At 40.9% G+C, this 16,297-nt stretch overlaps 1 protein-coding gene across 1 annotated transcript in view; it reads left to right on the top strand.

Annotated features, from left to right (window-relative positions):
• The first annotated feature begins 7,140 nt into the window (after positions 1-7,140).
• Positions 7,141-16,297, top strand: part of LOC138966997 (uncharacterized) — a 34,524-nt gene continuing 25,367 nt past the window's right edge. Inside the window, exons 1-6 of the mRNA XM_070339414.1 lie at positions 7,141-7,304; positions 8,552-8,645; positions 10,784-11,011; positions 13,404-13,546; positions 14,138-14,246; positions 15,925-16,085. Coding sequence (XP_070195515.1) covers positions 7,299-7,304; positions 8,552-8,645; positions 10,784-11,011; positions 13,404-13,546; positions 14,138-14,246; positions 15,925-16,085 — 741 coding nt within the window. The 5' untranslated portion in view covers positions 7,141-7,298. The remainder of the gene's footprint in view (positions 7,305-8,551; positions 8,646-10,783; positions 11,012-13,403; positions 13,547-14,137; positions 14,247-15,924; positions 16,086-16,297) is intronic.

The following is a 16,297-nucleotide window of genomic DNA, read 5'->3' as shown; positions in this document are numbered from 1 at the left end:
TCTAAGATCATTTATTGTCCATACAATTAATGATGCAGTTGTATTAATTAGGACTGATAGCATACCCAACCCACACTGAGACCCCGCCCATCAAGTGCCTTTCATATGGCATCCCCTAACAAACACACTCACCGACACACACACACACACACACACACATTAAGGATTGAAATTTGCAAATCCATTTTGACCCCGAATGATGCTGGTTAGTCACTCAAAGACACATAATTGCTTCCCGCGTTAGCAGTCATGAACGCCACCTCAGCTGGATCTGCCGCCAGGATTTCCCATGTATTAAGAACACCCAATCACTTAATTCGTTGTGTACCACAAACTATAACGGCCTCGATGGCCGAGGTTAGATCATGTTGACGTGGGGAGATGTGATTGACTGAAATTCAGATACTTTTGTTATTTCAACCAATCAGACCCCGCGGCTCATCCCAGGCCAGAGTGATATTCAGTTTGTGTGTGTGGGCCGACTTTTTATTTTTTTATGTAATTTTTTTATGCTTTATTAACAAATATAATTGCATAATTATACAAACATCTAGTGCAATCTGAATACACGGCATTGCAACGTTGTGGCGTTTTTCTTCCTTTCAGTCTTGAAGACGGAACCGATGCGGTAACGAAACCGCCGGACTAGTCCATGCCACGAATACCACAGCACTTAGTCTACATTGCATTCAAATGCAGTATTGCAGTCACGACAGTTCGCATAACTCGATGTGTGTGTTGGGCAGACTTAATTTCGTAGATTGACATAGCTAGGTGTCACTTAAAAAATGATTTCAGCAACAATTGCCATTCTTCGCAGATAGCAAGCAGGATCAGTGATGCTTTTTGGTATGTGTTTCAGTGAAGTGAATTTTAAGGGGCTTATTGTCCGTCAGGTCTTAATTGCCTATATTGGACATGAATTGGTTTATACGATTCGAGTTTTACGCCCTCACGACTTTTTGATGTTTGCGTGTTTAGGTGGTATCAGCCATCTGCACTTATGGTAGAATGACCAAGATCTTTAACGTGCCATTGTGGTGACACGGGGGTGGGAGATGGATACCGTCTCTGGGTCTGCACATAAAGTTGACCCGTGTCCGTCCCGGTCCGGATTCGAACCAGCGACCTCTCGATCACAAGTCCAGTACTCTACCACCTGAGCTACCCGGGCCACCCTGTGTTTCAGTGAAACCAAGCAATAATCAAATATATACGCCTGGGTACATTAGTGTTGGTGTATATGATAGCGTACAGGAGGAGGGTAACTTGAAAACAAGATAGCGAACTATGCCTGTAGTATGTAAGCTACTTTGTTTATGGAGATTGTTCTGTTATCAACCAACCCACTTTTCTAAAGGCAAGACTTTGACTATCAATTCGTGTGTGCCACAAATTGTAACCCCTTGTCACAATCAACTTGCGAGTTAAAACTCTTCCTTACACGAAACGTTCGAGGCGATATCACTCTACGGCGGACTGAAACCCTGATAGAGGAGTCATGAACTGACAGATGTATTCGACTACATGTAGGCTACTGCTATTTGATAGATAGGGCCTAACTAATTTTAGCATGCCCGAACGATGCCGGTTAGTCATATATATTATACTAAAGGAATACCCGGCTTCGCCGGGTGAATCGCGAGACAGAGACAGACAGCGTGGCGGTTCGCCGTCTTAGAGCACGTGTGAACATTTTCATCCACCAGTTTGTGCCCACTCAAAGGAAGGCAAGAACATAGAAAGAGACAAAAGCCGCCAGACCCCATCACAAACAGAACTCTACAATCCACAGGTGTTGCCTGGCGAGCTAGCTATAAATAGCTCACAACTTCTAAGGCGAACAACTCTGCAGAGTCTGCTGTGAAGGGCGACGGTAGTCTCCCTGTCACACTCGACCCCCTTTGAATGAACTTTGTCCCCAAAGTTCCGAACCATGGACCCGCCAAGCTTAGGTCCCTCCCAGGTTGGTGGAATGGGAACAGCACGAAAATGATTCAGAGGCCATAATGCCATTCCTGAACATATCATGTCGAGTCCCATCCCTGTCGACGACGCCAAATGTAACCGAGTGCCGAAACACCACAATCACCTTTGAAGGCGAAGTCCACTCAAACGGGATTGAGAATTTTAGAGCTTATTTCTAAGCCCTATGATAACTGTTATGGCTTCTCAAAGGAAGGCCCGAACATACAGACACACCAAAGCCGCCAGACCACATCACAAAAAAAGCAGAACTCTACAATCCACAGGTGTTGCCCACACACACACACACACACACAAACACACCGTGCACACACACACACACACACACACACACACACACACACACACACACACACCCACACACAGAGAAGCCGTATATATATATATATGTATATCTATATGACTAAGTGCCAAAAGGTGCGCACGAAAAGCGGACAAAGGGGCTAAAAAATAAAAGTTGACAAACACGACTGATATTGTGATTTTTGTTAAGACAACAGATGCTGGAACCCAATTACGAAAAGAAAAGATAAATTTACCCAAATGATTTTACAATTAACGATAATTTTGTTCGTTATATCATTCACAACGGCACCGAGTCATAGCATTGAGGTTATCTCGCACGTTTTTAAAGCTAGGGCTTTGAAACTTGGCACACAACCAAAGTATAATGACCTCCAGGTATGGTGCACATCACATTAAACAACATTGAATTTCAAGGTCACAGCGAGGTTAAATTTCCTTTGCAAACTGGAAAATTGTCGTTGTCACGTCTTACATGTTTTAATACTAGATCAGTTAGACTTTACATACTTCACATACTTTCAGCATTTTTATAAAACCTCATTAAAAGTGACCTGCTGGTTAATCTTTGTCAAAGTTCAAGGTCACAGCGGGGTCACATCTGATCCAAATGTGGAATATTTTCAATTTATTCAGCGCGTTTATAGCACGAGCTTTGAAAATACACACAGTTCTAGTGTATAATGTTCACACACGATTAAAGTCTGGTTGAAAAAGTCAAGGTCACAGCAGGGTCGCGTTGAGGTCAAACATATACATTTTTCAATGAGGTTTTCTCATATGTTTTTGAAGCTAGGGCCTTGAAACTTGGCACACTACGCAAGTTAAATTAAACCTCATCAAATTCCAAGGTCACAGTAAGGTTAAAGATCCTTTAAGGATATTTTCTAAAAAAAGGTGACCGCCTGGTTAATGTTTGTCAAATTTCAAGGTCACAGCAGTGCCATCTGGCTTAAACTTTGAAAAATTGTCAATTTCTTCAACTAGTTTTATAGTGTTTGAAGTCATTCACACATGATGAAAGTCTGGTTGATAAAATCAAACGTCAAGGTCGCAGCGGGGTCGCATTGAAGTCAGACACATACAATTGTCATTTTCACGAACGCCTTTTAAGCAACACCTTTGAAACTTCATACATTCCAAAGTTTTGATGTTGTTTGGTTATAATCAAAGTGTGGTCAATTTCCATGATTGAGAGCATTCAGAGGGGTCAAGTTGAGGTCACACAAAAAGTGATAATCTTTATAAGACTCACGTTTGCTGCTATTGCTCACTTGACATTGGTGAAAGTGCTTATTTTATAATTGTTGATCTTGATGTTTTGACTAATTAATATTACCAGGATCAACCATACCAGATTTCAAAGTCCAGAAGTTGTCAAACCTCAAACCTGTTGGAAATTTCAAAGATTTAAGCATCAACAAATTTCTATTTGATTTGACCTTAAATAACAGATTTGACCTTAAATCTTAAAACAGATCAACCAGACTTTGGTTTTATATAAATTGAAGTTCAATACAATTTCCTTTTTTTTTTACCCACGCGAGACCCTGCTATGACCTTCACATTTCTCAAGGATCAACCTTGAATTCTCCATGTTGAACAATCATTAAGCAAAAGCGTTGTTTGAAGTTTGAAGGTTCTAGCTTCAAAAATCTCTGAAAAAATATGTTTCATCCGTTTTCTGAACCACATGTGACCCAGCCGTGACCTTGAAATCTGACAAGGGTCAACAAGACTTTTACCATGCATGGGGGCGATTAAACCCCAAATGTGTGTGAAGTTTCAAGGTTTCAACTTAAAAAACGTCTGAGAAAAATATACATTTTCCTTTTTGGACAATGTGTTGCACGCAAGACAACACGACAAACGCTCGTGTTATCATTCTTTTACTTTAAGGTCGACTTGCGTGCCCGCTCTTTCGCTAATCTCAATTAAAATTCATCTTGGAAGTTCGGTTTTATTACGCTTTTAATTAAGAAGATTAAACTAAGACAACAAATAGTTAGTTTTACCCATTAAACTCGATAAGGTAGTGACATTTTATGTTGAACGCAAGATGGTGTCGCACGCAAGATCTGAAAAGATGTTGACGACATAATTTCAACACTTGATAGCGCATTCGTGGTTCGTGATTTCTTCACAAATTTTGAACACAGAATGTGTCACGTGGTTCCGTAGATGAAGTAGATCTTTGTACATGTAAATTTTGTTTTTAAAAGAAAATAACCGTTAATTACCGAACATTTTGTCGCACGCAAGATATGACGAAATTTTCAAATCGTTTTCAAAAATGCTGTTCAAAAGTTCTGCAGTCTTTGCTGGATTACTTGAAAGACAGCAGTTTGATACACCGTTATCGCTTGACGTGTCGACATCAATTCCAGAGTTTTTCAAAAAGAAATTTAGTAAATATCTGCGATTGAAAAATGTATGCCGTGATGACAACACATCTTGCGTGCGACACCTTAAAATTCGGTTATCGAAAAAAAAAAATTCTCTCGAGATTTAGATTTGACGTTTGGTCTCGTCTGTAAAGCGATGTTTCAGGCATTCAATCAAACTAAATGCAATTCATTTGTGCTTCTTGTTATTTTTCTGTGGCATATTCAAAACACGAGGTATCACGATGTCCTTTTTCAGATGGCCGGTTTTGGCGTTATTTTTGACTTTAAACAAAGATAACTTCAAAACCGTTCAAGTCAGACACACGAAATTATGTCCACTATCTCTGCGCACATTCATCCACACACACACCAATTTTCAGCAGACACACGTTTTTCGAAACATTTTTATTGTAAAACAAAGTCGTCATCTGTTCTGTGAGCACCTTTTGGCACTTAGTCATATCTATATATATATACGACTAGTGTCTGTGTGTGTGTCTGTCTGTCTGTGCGCGATGCACGGCCAAAGTTCTCGATGGATCTGCTTCAAATTTGGTGGGCTTATTCAGAGAGACCCCGGACACAACCTCATCGATGAGATATTTCAACACGTGCTCTCAGCGCGCAGCGCTGAACCGATTTTGGTTTTTCCCAGTAACTCTTCCTTATCTTCTCCAGTGTTTTCAGCGTTTATCTCCCTTCCTTCGTGTGGCGTCAATCCATATTCCCGTTGCTACGTTAATATTTTTAGAATGTCACGATTGCACCCGTAAGTTGTCCTTACTGTAAAAGTGAAAAGGTCGATTCAATTTATACCACGCGAAAAATACACTGTCATCTATCTCTATATATTTATAGATATAGATATACATATATATATATACGGCTTCTCTGTGTGTTTGTGTGTGTGTGTGTTTGTGTGTGTGTGTGTGGGCACACCTGTGGATTGTAGAGTTCTGTTTGTGATGGGGTCTAGCGGCTTTTGTCTGTCTGTATGTTCTGGCATTTGAGAAGCCATAACAGATAATATAGGGCTAAGAAATAAGCTCTAAAATTCTCAATCCCGTTTGACAGGACTTCGCCTTCAAAGGTGATTGTGATGAACCGCCACGCTGTCTGTCTCTGTCTCGCGATTCACCCCGGCGAAGCCGGGTATTCCTCTAGTCTATAAATATATAGAGATAGATGACAGTGTATTTTTCGCGTGGCTATAAATTGATTCGACCTTTGCACTTTTACAGTGAGGACAACTTACGGGTGCAAGTAAAGCGTTCTGGACAGTGCTGTGACATTCTAAAAATAGTAACGTAGTAACGAGAATATGGATTGACGCCACACGAAGGAAGGGAGATAAACGCAAAACACTGGAGAAGATAAGGAAGAGTTAGTGGGAATGGATCTGGGAAGATGAACAGAAAAACCAAAATCGGTTCAGCGCTGCGCGCTGAGAGCACGTGTTGAAAATTTTCATCGACCAGGTTGTGTCCGGGGTCTACCTAAATATGCCCACCAAATTTGAAGCAGATCCATCGAGAACTTTGGCCGTGCATCGCGAACACACACACACACACACACACACAGACACAAGTCGTATATATATATATATAGATAGATATATATATATAGATAGATACAAGAGACCCAACTATACATGTAGTAGTATGTAAGTGGGCTGTTATCACCCTACCCACTTTGATAAAGACAAGACTTTGACGATCACTCAGCGTGTTTCATAACTTGAATTGTAACCTCCTGTGGCATGTGCAGGCTAACATGAACATGATAGTTGTGCAAACACCTTATTCTCGCACACAGTTAGCATTGAAATGACCGACTCTTTGGTACCCCAAAGAACTCCTGATTATAAGGCGTAATTGCTTCACAACCTTTTATAACTTTTACCTCGGGGGATTCTTTGAAGTAGTGTATATTTATTGCATTGCCTGCTCTTTATGTGAAATCAGTGGAGACAAGGCAGATGAAACACAGGTCACACAATTAACATACAAGCAAAAAACAACAGAGTCAATGCATAGCGTTGCTGCAGTGGGCCACCGAAGTGACAATTATTTGCGCATAGTGTTAAATTCCTATTTTGTATTTTATACATGCTTCTTGTTTGTTTGTTTGATTGTTTGTTTCTTAGTGTAAGTTTGTGTTTGTTTATTCGTTTATTTGCTTGTCTTTTGTTTTGTCTGTCTGTCTGGCTATCTCATTGCATTGTTTATATGTTTATATAATGAATACATTAAACGGATGTAGGGCCTATTATGACGTTGTTTTTAATGTATTTTAGATGAAGTAAGGTCAGGTTGTAAAACTAGGCTATGCCTAAAACCTCTATCCTTATGTATTACAGATCAGTCAGTCACTGAGTCAGTCAGTCAGTCAGACAGTCTGTCTCTCTATCTTCTCTTTGTCAGTGAGTTTGCCAACACACACTCTACACATTCGCGCTCCCGCGCACCGACTTGCACCATCTGATAAGTGATATCAGTCGCTGGTGGCCCTACGAGATATTCGTTTTATCACTTATTCTCATTCAGTTCTAACCGTGAACGCACAGATCTGATACGGTTAGCAGACGACAAGTTGTCACTGCTGAACCGCCCTCTTCTAAACATGGAGGTAAGTTTCATTTTGGGGAAATATAAACATATCGAGAACGTTTTGATATGTACCTGGTCTCGCCCCATCCCAAGCTAAATGTTTAGTTTGTCTTTGGATTGACTTCTTCAGAATAGGAAAAGTGTCCGACGGCAGTGTTTTGGCAAGAAATGTATATATATTTATTAATTTTTAAAGAACAGCAATTTTTGGCTCCCTCTCCCCCCCCCCCCCCCAATTTGACAGCATTGATTTTATGTGGAGATTTCACTGAGGTAGCACATCCAAATTGCCTCAATCTGCCACGCAGTTAGGCTGACATTGCCAAAAAAGCATGTGACAGAAACCGAATGCAAGTAATCCCGCTTTTTGATGGCGTTAATGCACCGTAGCTGTGCTCAGCTGAAATACAACAAATCATAATCTACATAGAGAAGTGTCTTTCAATAACACAGAATGATGGTAAAGACCCTTCTGCCCCCCCCCCCCCTCCTCCCCCTCCTCCGCTCTTTCTCTTTGTCGGTCCAGCCTTTTTTTGTTTTTAAAATCTCCCCTATATCTCTCTCTTCCCAATCCCCCCCGCCCCCCCTCTCTCTCTCTCTCTCTCTCTCTCTCTCTAACACATCTCTCTCTCTGACACATCTCTCTCTCTGACTCTCTCCCACTCTCTCTTTTTCTCTCTCTCTCCCCCATCTCTCTCTCCCCCCATCTCTCTCGTTCTCTCCCCCATATCTCTCTCTCTCTCCCCCCATCTCTCTCTCTCTCTCTCGCTCTCTCGCTCTCTCTCTGTGTCTCTGTCTCTGTCTCTCTGTCTCTCTCTCTCTCTCTCTCTCTCTGTCTCTCTTTGGTGGCGTTAATGCACACCTTAGTCCCTCTTCAGGGCGAGGGCTGGATGTAAAAAAGCAGACCACTGCTTAATCTACTACCCTCGTTAAATATAAAAGAATTGTCATTGTCATTGTCATTGTGTGTGTGTGTGTGTGTGTGTGTGTGTGTGTGTGTGTGTGTGTGTGTGTGTGTGTGTGTGTGTGTGTGTGTGTGTCTCTCTCTCTCTCTCTCTCTCTCTCTCTCTCTCTCTCTCTCTCTCTCTCTTATGTTGTGTTTTTGTATAGTTCTCCGTCAATGGGCGAAGACCAGGAAAAAAAAATAGTATGTCAGCATGCTTATTTCGTCGTCGTCAGTAAATAAAGTTCGATTCAATTCAAATAACTTCCCCCTCTGTTGAAGACCGCCTAACACATGTCTGATTTCTGGTGGACTCTTTTCAGAAGCTTCCCCTTCTGGCGTTGCTGTGCTTCGGCTGTAGACTAGCAGCAGCACAAGACCAGTGTGCCACCGTGCACCAGAATCCGTCACCAAACAGTAAGGCATCATCCCGTCTGTCTGTCTGTCTGTCTGTCTGTGTCTGTCTGTCCGTCTGTCTGTCTCTGTCTGTCTCTCCCTGTATCTATATCTCTCTCTTTGTCTCTGTCTGTCTGTCTGTCTGTCTGTCTATCTGTCTGTCTCTCTCTCTCTCACTCTCTCTGTTTCTCCCTGTCTCTCTCTTTGTCTCTGTCTGTCTGTCTGTCTGACTGTCTGTCTGTCTCTCTCTCTCTCTCTCTCTCTCTCTCTCTCTCTCTCTCTCTCTCTCTCTCGCATTTGTATTTTGTCCCGGGTGTGACATTTTGAGGAGATTTCTGTTTTATTGGTCGGTAGGGTTTGAACAGTCTCTAATTTCAACAGCTGTACGTAGAGCACTACAACGATGTTCTATGTTGGTTGCGGTCCAGCATAATGCCAGCCTTATATGTTTTGTCTGCTTTAAACTTTTTCATGCACAACCATCCTTTGTTTGTATGCTTTAAACTTCGTCTTTTCGTTACCGTTTCTTTCGTAACTGTGTCCGACTTGTATTGCTCCATTTTCTGTTGGTGTGTTTTTAATCTTTGAGAGATAATATTTGTATATTCTTTTTCAAATTAATTGTCCATGAATGAGTCTTTTTGTGTTGTTGCAATATAAAGATTTTTGTTGTTAAAAACGTGCTGATTATTAAAAGCTGCCCCCCCTCCCCCTACGGTTTACATACATTGTAATCCTAAATTATACAGATAGTGCAGAACTTCACATTTTTTCATGACAAAAAAAAACCGCAGACAATTTGGTGTTGTATACATACTTCCAAGTACCAATAAAACTTACTAAAGAAAAGAATGTGTGATGAATCTGTGTACCCGTATCACCATTATATCACGGCGGCTGCCGCGCAGATAAATAATACTTTTTGTCCCGGATCAGCCGATAACACACTTTGTCTACTCACAAACTTATCTGCAATTAGCTATCAAGGATAACCTTTGCTTCATGGCCTGCAAAAATTATCACCATTGTTGGCCAGTGATGCATACACTGAATATACGCCGATGCAAGCTGCACTGAAAATGCGCAGAAAATCCGAGAAAATGCACACAGAAAAATCACGCAGGAGAAGGCGTCAATTCTGTCGGCAAGTAATAAATAAAGTGAATTGAAATACACTTTTACTCATTCTTATGAAACAGTTTTGTGTGTTGTCGTATCAGACCCAAACATAAGGTGGCTTTTTTTTTTTTTTACACAGAGAATACTACATGGCATGCTTTGTCGTACCAGATTTACACACGTTGCAATTTTTAGATATTGAAATTCGAGCGAAACATGCACCTACAACAGCAGTTGCAAAATCACCAATCGTACCTCTGACAATACACAGTAATCCAGTCCAATGAGAATTCCTTTTTCATAGTCATCCTCCGCTGACCATGAAATCAGTTGCTGACAACGCTTTTCTATGTTTAGGTTACATCTTCGCCGATGGGTCGTATGTTGTGTTTTTGTGTCGAGACAGAACGTAAGAATGTGAAAGTCATCTTCCGAGAATTCACCGAGGGAGACGTCTTTCATATACAATGTATTCTTGCATGCTGTTAAGGCATAATTATGAGCTATGTGTGTGGGTTCAATCTTCAAATCATGTGTGTAAGCTGAGACTCACCATTGTCCTGCTAAGCTAAGACTATCAAGGAAACATATCACTGTTCTGAAACAGTTTTTACCTTCAACAAATCTTGCCAAATGTCTTACAGAAATTCCCTTGCCCATAGTACAAACAACGGCCTTCAAGGCACTGGCTCTCGTTAAAGATGCCAAGTGCAGGGTGCGCTGACATTGAATTTCTTCCAGAAAAGCGTCAGTCTCGTATTTCTTCATTGACAAAAAAAAGCTTTACCCATGCTGCCCGCAACGGCCTTTAAGTTTAAGTCGCTGGCATGTTAAGGATGGCACGTGCTGATGTGCGCTAACTTTGAATTTCTTCCAAAAAAACGTGAGTCTCGTCTTCTTCATTGACAGGAATGGCTCTACCAACGCTGCCCACAACGGCCTTTAAGTCACTGGCTCTGGTTAAAGATGGCACGTGCTGATGTGCGCTATCATTGAATTTCTTCCAGCAACGCGTCATTTTCGCCTTTCTCGTTTAACAGAAATGGCTTTACCCATACTGCCAACAACGGCCTTCAAGGCGGTGGTGCGTGCCCAAATCCTCAACAAGAACATGACAGTGGAGGCGGTGGAATATGCCGACGAGAGCGTTAATTCTGCAGCCATCGTGATGATGCAAAACGGGGAGAAGGCCACCATCATTATGTCCTACGCCACAAATGAAGTCTTCTACGTCATGCCTAGCTCCTCGACTGGGCTGGACACGGCGGGTATGAGTAATCTGGTATAGTATATAATTATAACAATGGATGTAAGTGTGTCTTTCTGTCTGCAGTCGCTATACCTCAGAGATGTTAAAAGGCAAGAACAAGATATTATGCATGCACACTGCCAAGGAGCCACAGAGTCGTACCTGGCGTTTAGTTTTCAAATTCATTGTGTGTTTTTTTCTCAGATAATGAACTTGGGAGCCAAGGGAAGTAACTCTTTGGTGTGAGTTATCTTCCTTGGTGAACTTTTGCACACACTTTCGTCTATTCTTATCCTTATTGGAATAACATTCTGGAAGTTTTTGAGAGAGGGGAGATCAGAAACACCAGGGCGAAGCCGTGTCCCGACTGCTATAGTAGGTTATAAATCAGCACTGTTTGAAATTATCAGTTTTTTTTCTACAGGTTTGGTGTCTTGTCCCTTGTGCTATATAGTCATGACCGGCACGGTTGGCCTAGTGGTAAGGCGTCCGCCCCGTGATCGGGAGGTCGTGGGTTCGAACCCCGGCCGGGTCATACCTAAGACTTTAAAATTGGCAATCTAGTGGCTGCTCCGCCTGGCGTCTGGCATTATGGGGTTAGTGCTAGGACTGGTTGGTCCGGTGTCAGAATAATGTGACTGGGTGATCATGAAGCATGTGCTGCGACTTCTGTCTTGTGTGTGGCGCACGAAAATGATATGTCAAAGCAGCACCGCCCTGATATGGCCCTTCATGGTCGGCTGGGCGTTAAGCAATAAAAAAAAAAATATATATATATATATATATATAAACATATATGGAAAAAATAACCAAAACAAGCCTTCACGTTTGTATATATTGTCATGCAAGTATACGTGAAATATTGAATCTTGGCCACTTTGTATAGCCTGAAGACCTTCACATGATGATGATGCCAATTGTCTTCACCTAAGTTACAACTTCTGTGATTCTCACACATCGTCTGAATTTGGTTGACCTCCGTCGTCTGTCATGGTCACACCGGGGGCATTTCGCAGTTGAAATTCAAAATGTCGACTTTTCTCTCAGTAAATTTGTCTTTCCCCATGACCTTATTGTGTGTTTGCAGCCTGCTGGACCACTCAACCGTTGCTCACTTTAAGACTTTCATGGTCCTTAATTACTGATAAAGGTTTGGATGATCTCCGTCAAACGTTAATGCAACTTCAACGGTGGAACCTCCATTTACAATCTTTAAAACAAATTGAGAAAATGAGACCAAAAGGTACCTGCTACGGTGGCGCATCCATTTAGATTCTTTAAAACTAATTTAGAAAACTAGACCAAAATGCAACTGCTAAAGTGGAAACCCAATTTACAATCTTAGTTAAAAACAAGTCGCGTAAGGCGAAATTACTACATTTAGTCAAGCTGTGGAACTCACAGAATAAAACTGAACGCACTGCATTTTTTCACAATGACCGTAGTCCGCCGCTAGTGCAAAAGGCAGTAAAAGTGACGAGCCTGTTTAGCGCGGTAGCGGTTGCGCTGTGCTGCATAGCACGCTTTAAATTACTGTACCTCTCTTCGTTTTAACTTTCTGAGCGTGTTTTTAATCCAAACATATCATATCTATATGTTTTTGGAATCAGGAACCGACAAGGAATAAGATGAAATTGTTTTTAAAACGATTTCGGAAATTTAATTTTAATCATAATTTTTATATTTTTAATTTTCAGAGCTTGCTTTTAATCCGAATATAACATATTTATATGTTTTTGGAATCAGAAAATGATGAAGAATAAAATAAAAGTAATTTGGGATCGTTTTATAAAAAATTAATTTTAATTACAATTTTCAGATTTTTAATGACCAAAGTCATTAATTAATTTTTAAGCCTCCATGCTGAAATCCAATACCGAAGTCCGGCCTTTGTCGAAGATTGCTTTACAAAAATTTCAATCAATTTGATTGCAACAATGAAGGTGTGACAGTGCCGCCTCAACTTTTACAAAAAGCCGGATATGACGTCATCAAAGACATTTATCGAAAAAATGAAAAAACAATGTTTGGGGATATCATACCCAGAAACTCTCATGTAAAATTTCATAAAGATCGGTCCAGTAGTTTACTCTGAATCGCTCTACACACTCACACGCACAGACACACACAGACACACACAGACACACACAGACACACACACACACACACACACACACACACACACACACACACACACACACACACACACACACACACACACACACACATACACCACGACCCTCGTCTCGATTCCCCCTCTATGTTAAAACATTTAGTCAAAACTTGACTAAATGTAAAAACACACACACACAGTGATTTTAGGCCAAAATGGTTGAATGACGCTTTAGTAGGCTTACGTATTGTAAAGACCCGTCAGTCAGGATGTTTCCTATTTTGTTTTGTGGCTGCAGGACCTATGAGCTGCTACACGTCGAACCTGACAACCGATGACAACACTCAGCTCTTTGGAATGAGCACGGGCAGCTCGGCCCCCGGCTCCCAGCAACATTTGTTCTCCACCAACAAAATCCTCAACTTCATCAACGGGACTGAGGTATGTTTGATGTAGGCGCTCATATAAGCTCACAGACCTTGACATGGTACGCCGATTTTTTTTACCCAGTATCTTGTTAACCCCAAAGTGTAACTAGGTTCTTTGATCTTCTTCTTACGAAGTAACTGCATGGTTGGAGAACGATAATCCGATAAAAACGCGTAAAAGCTATGCCATTTTTAATATTATGCTGACCAAATATAAGAAAATTGCTTATTTTAGCATGTTGTTTGCATTGCAACTTTATTACTGTGAGCTACAATAAAAAGGGTATCAGGCACCAGCGTAGAACTTTCAACTGTTTGCAACAGCTTTTCTTTGTAAGAACGCCTGGGGCAATTAAGAACAGCAAACGAAGATCATTACGGGTCGACAGTTTTGGACTTTGGATAGAAGAAAACAAATCAAAATCGCTCTTCTGTAATGCCTCGATCGGTTGTTTTCAAACAATACTCTGATTCACACAAAAATAATTCATTAAGCTTATAGCCCTAATCGTGAATCCTTGATGTAGCAATATGACGTCATTTTGGCTTCACACTGGTCTGACTCTTGTTTTTTGTTGATTTGTGTACGCTTTGTGGTGTTCAGGTGTACAAGGGGCAGGTAAATATCGGAGGAATCCCGGCTAACAGGTTTTCCAGTTGTGTCTACTGGCCTCAGCTCAACGCCAATTTCACTCTTGAATACTATTTCACGCGTGAGTTTATTAAAATCAACAAAGAAGCGAGAATTCATTGAACTTAGCACATTTTATTTAAGCACATTATTAAAGAAATGCGATTTGTTCACTCACGTACTGCACAGTACATTCTGTCCGGTTAACACATTTGTGGAACAGTGTTTTTATTTATACTTTCAATTTTTTCAATTTATGTTGTATATGAAGTGTCGTGTCTCACCATGTTTGTGTTTGTGTGTGCGTTGTGTGTATGTATTATTGTCCTCGAAAATAGGCTGACTTTGTTGTTTAGAGCGCAAACATAAAGCTGACAAAGTGTTCCCATTCGTTCGCGTTTTTACATTTAGTCAAGTTTTGACTAAATGTTTTAACATAGAGGGGGAATCGAGACGAGGGTCGTGGTGTATGTGCGTGTGTGTGTGTGTGTGTGTGTGTGTGTGTGTGTGTGTGTGTGTGTGTGTGTGTGTGTGTGTGTGTGTGTGTGTGTCTGTCTGTCTGTGCGCGTGTGTGTGTAGAGCGATTCAGACTAAACTACTGGACCGATCTTTATGAAATTTTACATGAGAGTTCCTGGGAATGATATCCTCATACTTTTTTTTCGTTTTTTCGATAAATGTCTCTGATGACGTCATATCCGGCTTTTTGTAAAAGTTGAGGCGGCACTGTCACACCCTCATTTTTCAATCAAATTGATTGACATTTTGGCCAAGCAATCTTCGACAAAGGCCGGACTTCGGTATTGTATTTCAGCTTGGTGGCTTAAAAATTAATTGATGACTTTGGTCATTAAATATCTGAAAATTGTAAAAAAAAACATTTTTTAAAAACGATCCAAATTTACATTCATCTTATTCTTCACCATTTTCTGATTCCAAAAACATATAAATATGTTATATATGAATTAAAAACAAGCTCTGAAAATTAAAAAATATAAAAATTTATTATTAAAATAAAATTTTCGAAATCAATTTAAAAACACTTTCATCTTATTCCTTGTCGGTTCCTGATTCCAAAAACATAAAGATATGATATGTTTGGATTAAAAACACGCTCAGAAAGTTAAAACGAAGAGAGGTACAGAAAAGCGTGCTATCCTTCTCAGCGCAACTACTACCCCGCTCTTCTTGTTAATTTCACTGCCTTTGCCACGAGCGGTGGACTGACGATGCTACGAGAATACGGTCTTGCTGAATAAATGCAGTGCGTTGAGTTTCATTCTGTGAGTTCGACAGCTTGACTAAATGTTGTATTTTCGCCTTACGCGACTTGTTTATGACTGCCCTCGAGAGATCGGCTTACTGATTTATTCTTTTCCTATTTTGTTCGTGTATCCGTTTGTTCTGGTCATTGCTCTGATTTGCAATCAATTTGACTCAGTTTGCACCGCTTCTTGGAAAGCTTGGAAAGCAATAATTATTTCCTTTTCGGAATCAATCAATCAATCAATCACTCAATCAATCAATCAATCAATTAATCAATCAATTGATCGATCGACCAACCACTCATCCATCCATCCATCCATCCATCCATCCATCCATCCATCCATCTATCCATCCATTAATCAATCAATCAATCAATCAAGCATCAATCAATCAATCAATCAATCAACAAATCAATCAATGAATCAATGTTGAATAACTTCCCAGTAAAACCACAGCCAGTTCCGTTGTTGAGATTGTCGCGTTGTTTTCACCAGTTCCGGGGTGGCAGACACCAAGCGGGCTGGATCAGATCCCGATCCGAGCTGAAATCACGGGCATCAGCCACAACAAGACCGGCTCCACCAGCATCTTTCATCACATCTACGAGTACGTCAACTTTGAGCCCTACGTCAACGACCCAGAGACCATCTTTGAGGTGAACAAATACAGAAATACAGCAAAGAACAAGTCGCGTAAGGCGAAAATACAACATTTAGTCAATTAGCTGTTGAACTCACAGAATGAAACTGAACGCAATGCAACGCAGCAAGACCGTATACTCGTAGCATCGTCAGTCCACCGCTCATGGCAAAGGCAGTGAAATTGACAAGAAGAGCGGGGTAGTAGTTGCGCTGAGAAGGATAGCAC

Source organism: Littorina saxatilis, linkage group LG5, assembly GCF_037325665.1.
Source record: "Littorina saxatilis isolate snail1 linkage group LG5, US_GU_Lsax_2.0, whole genome shotgun sequence".
In the NCBI taxonomy this organism is placed as follows: domain Eukaryota; kingdom Metazoa; phylum Mollusca; class Gastropoda; order Littorinimorpha; family Littorinidae; genus Littorina; species Littorina saxatilis.
The sequence above is the reverse complement of the archived record's forward strand: the minus strand, read 5'-3'. Positions and strand labels throughout refer to the sequence as shown.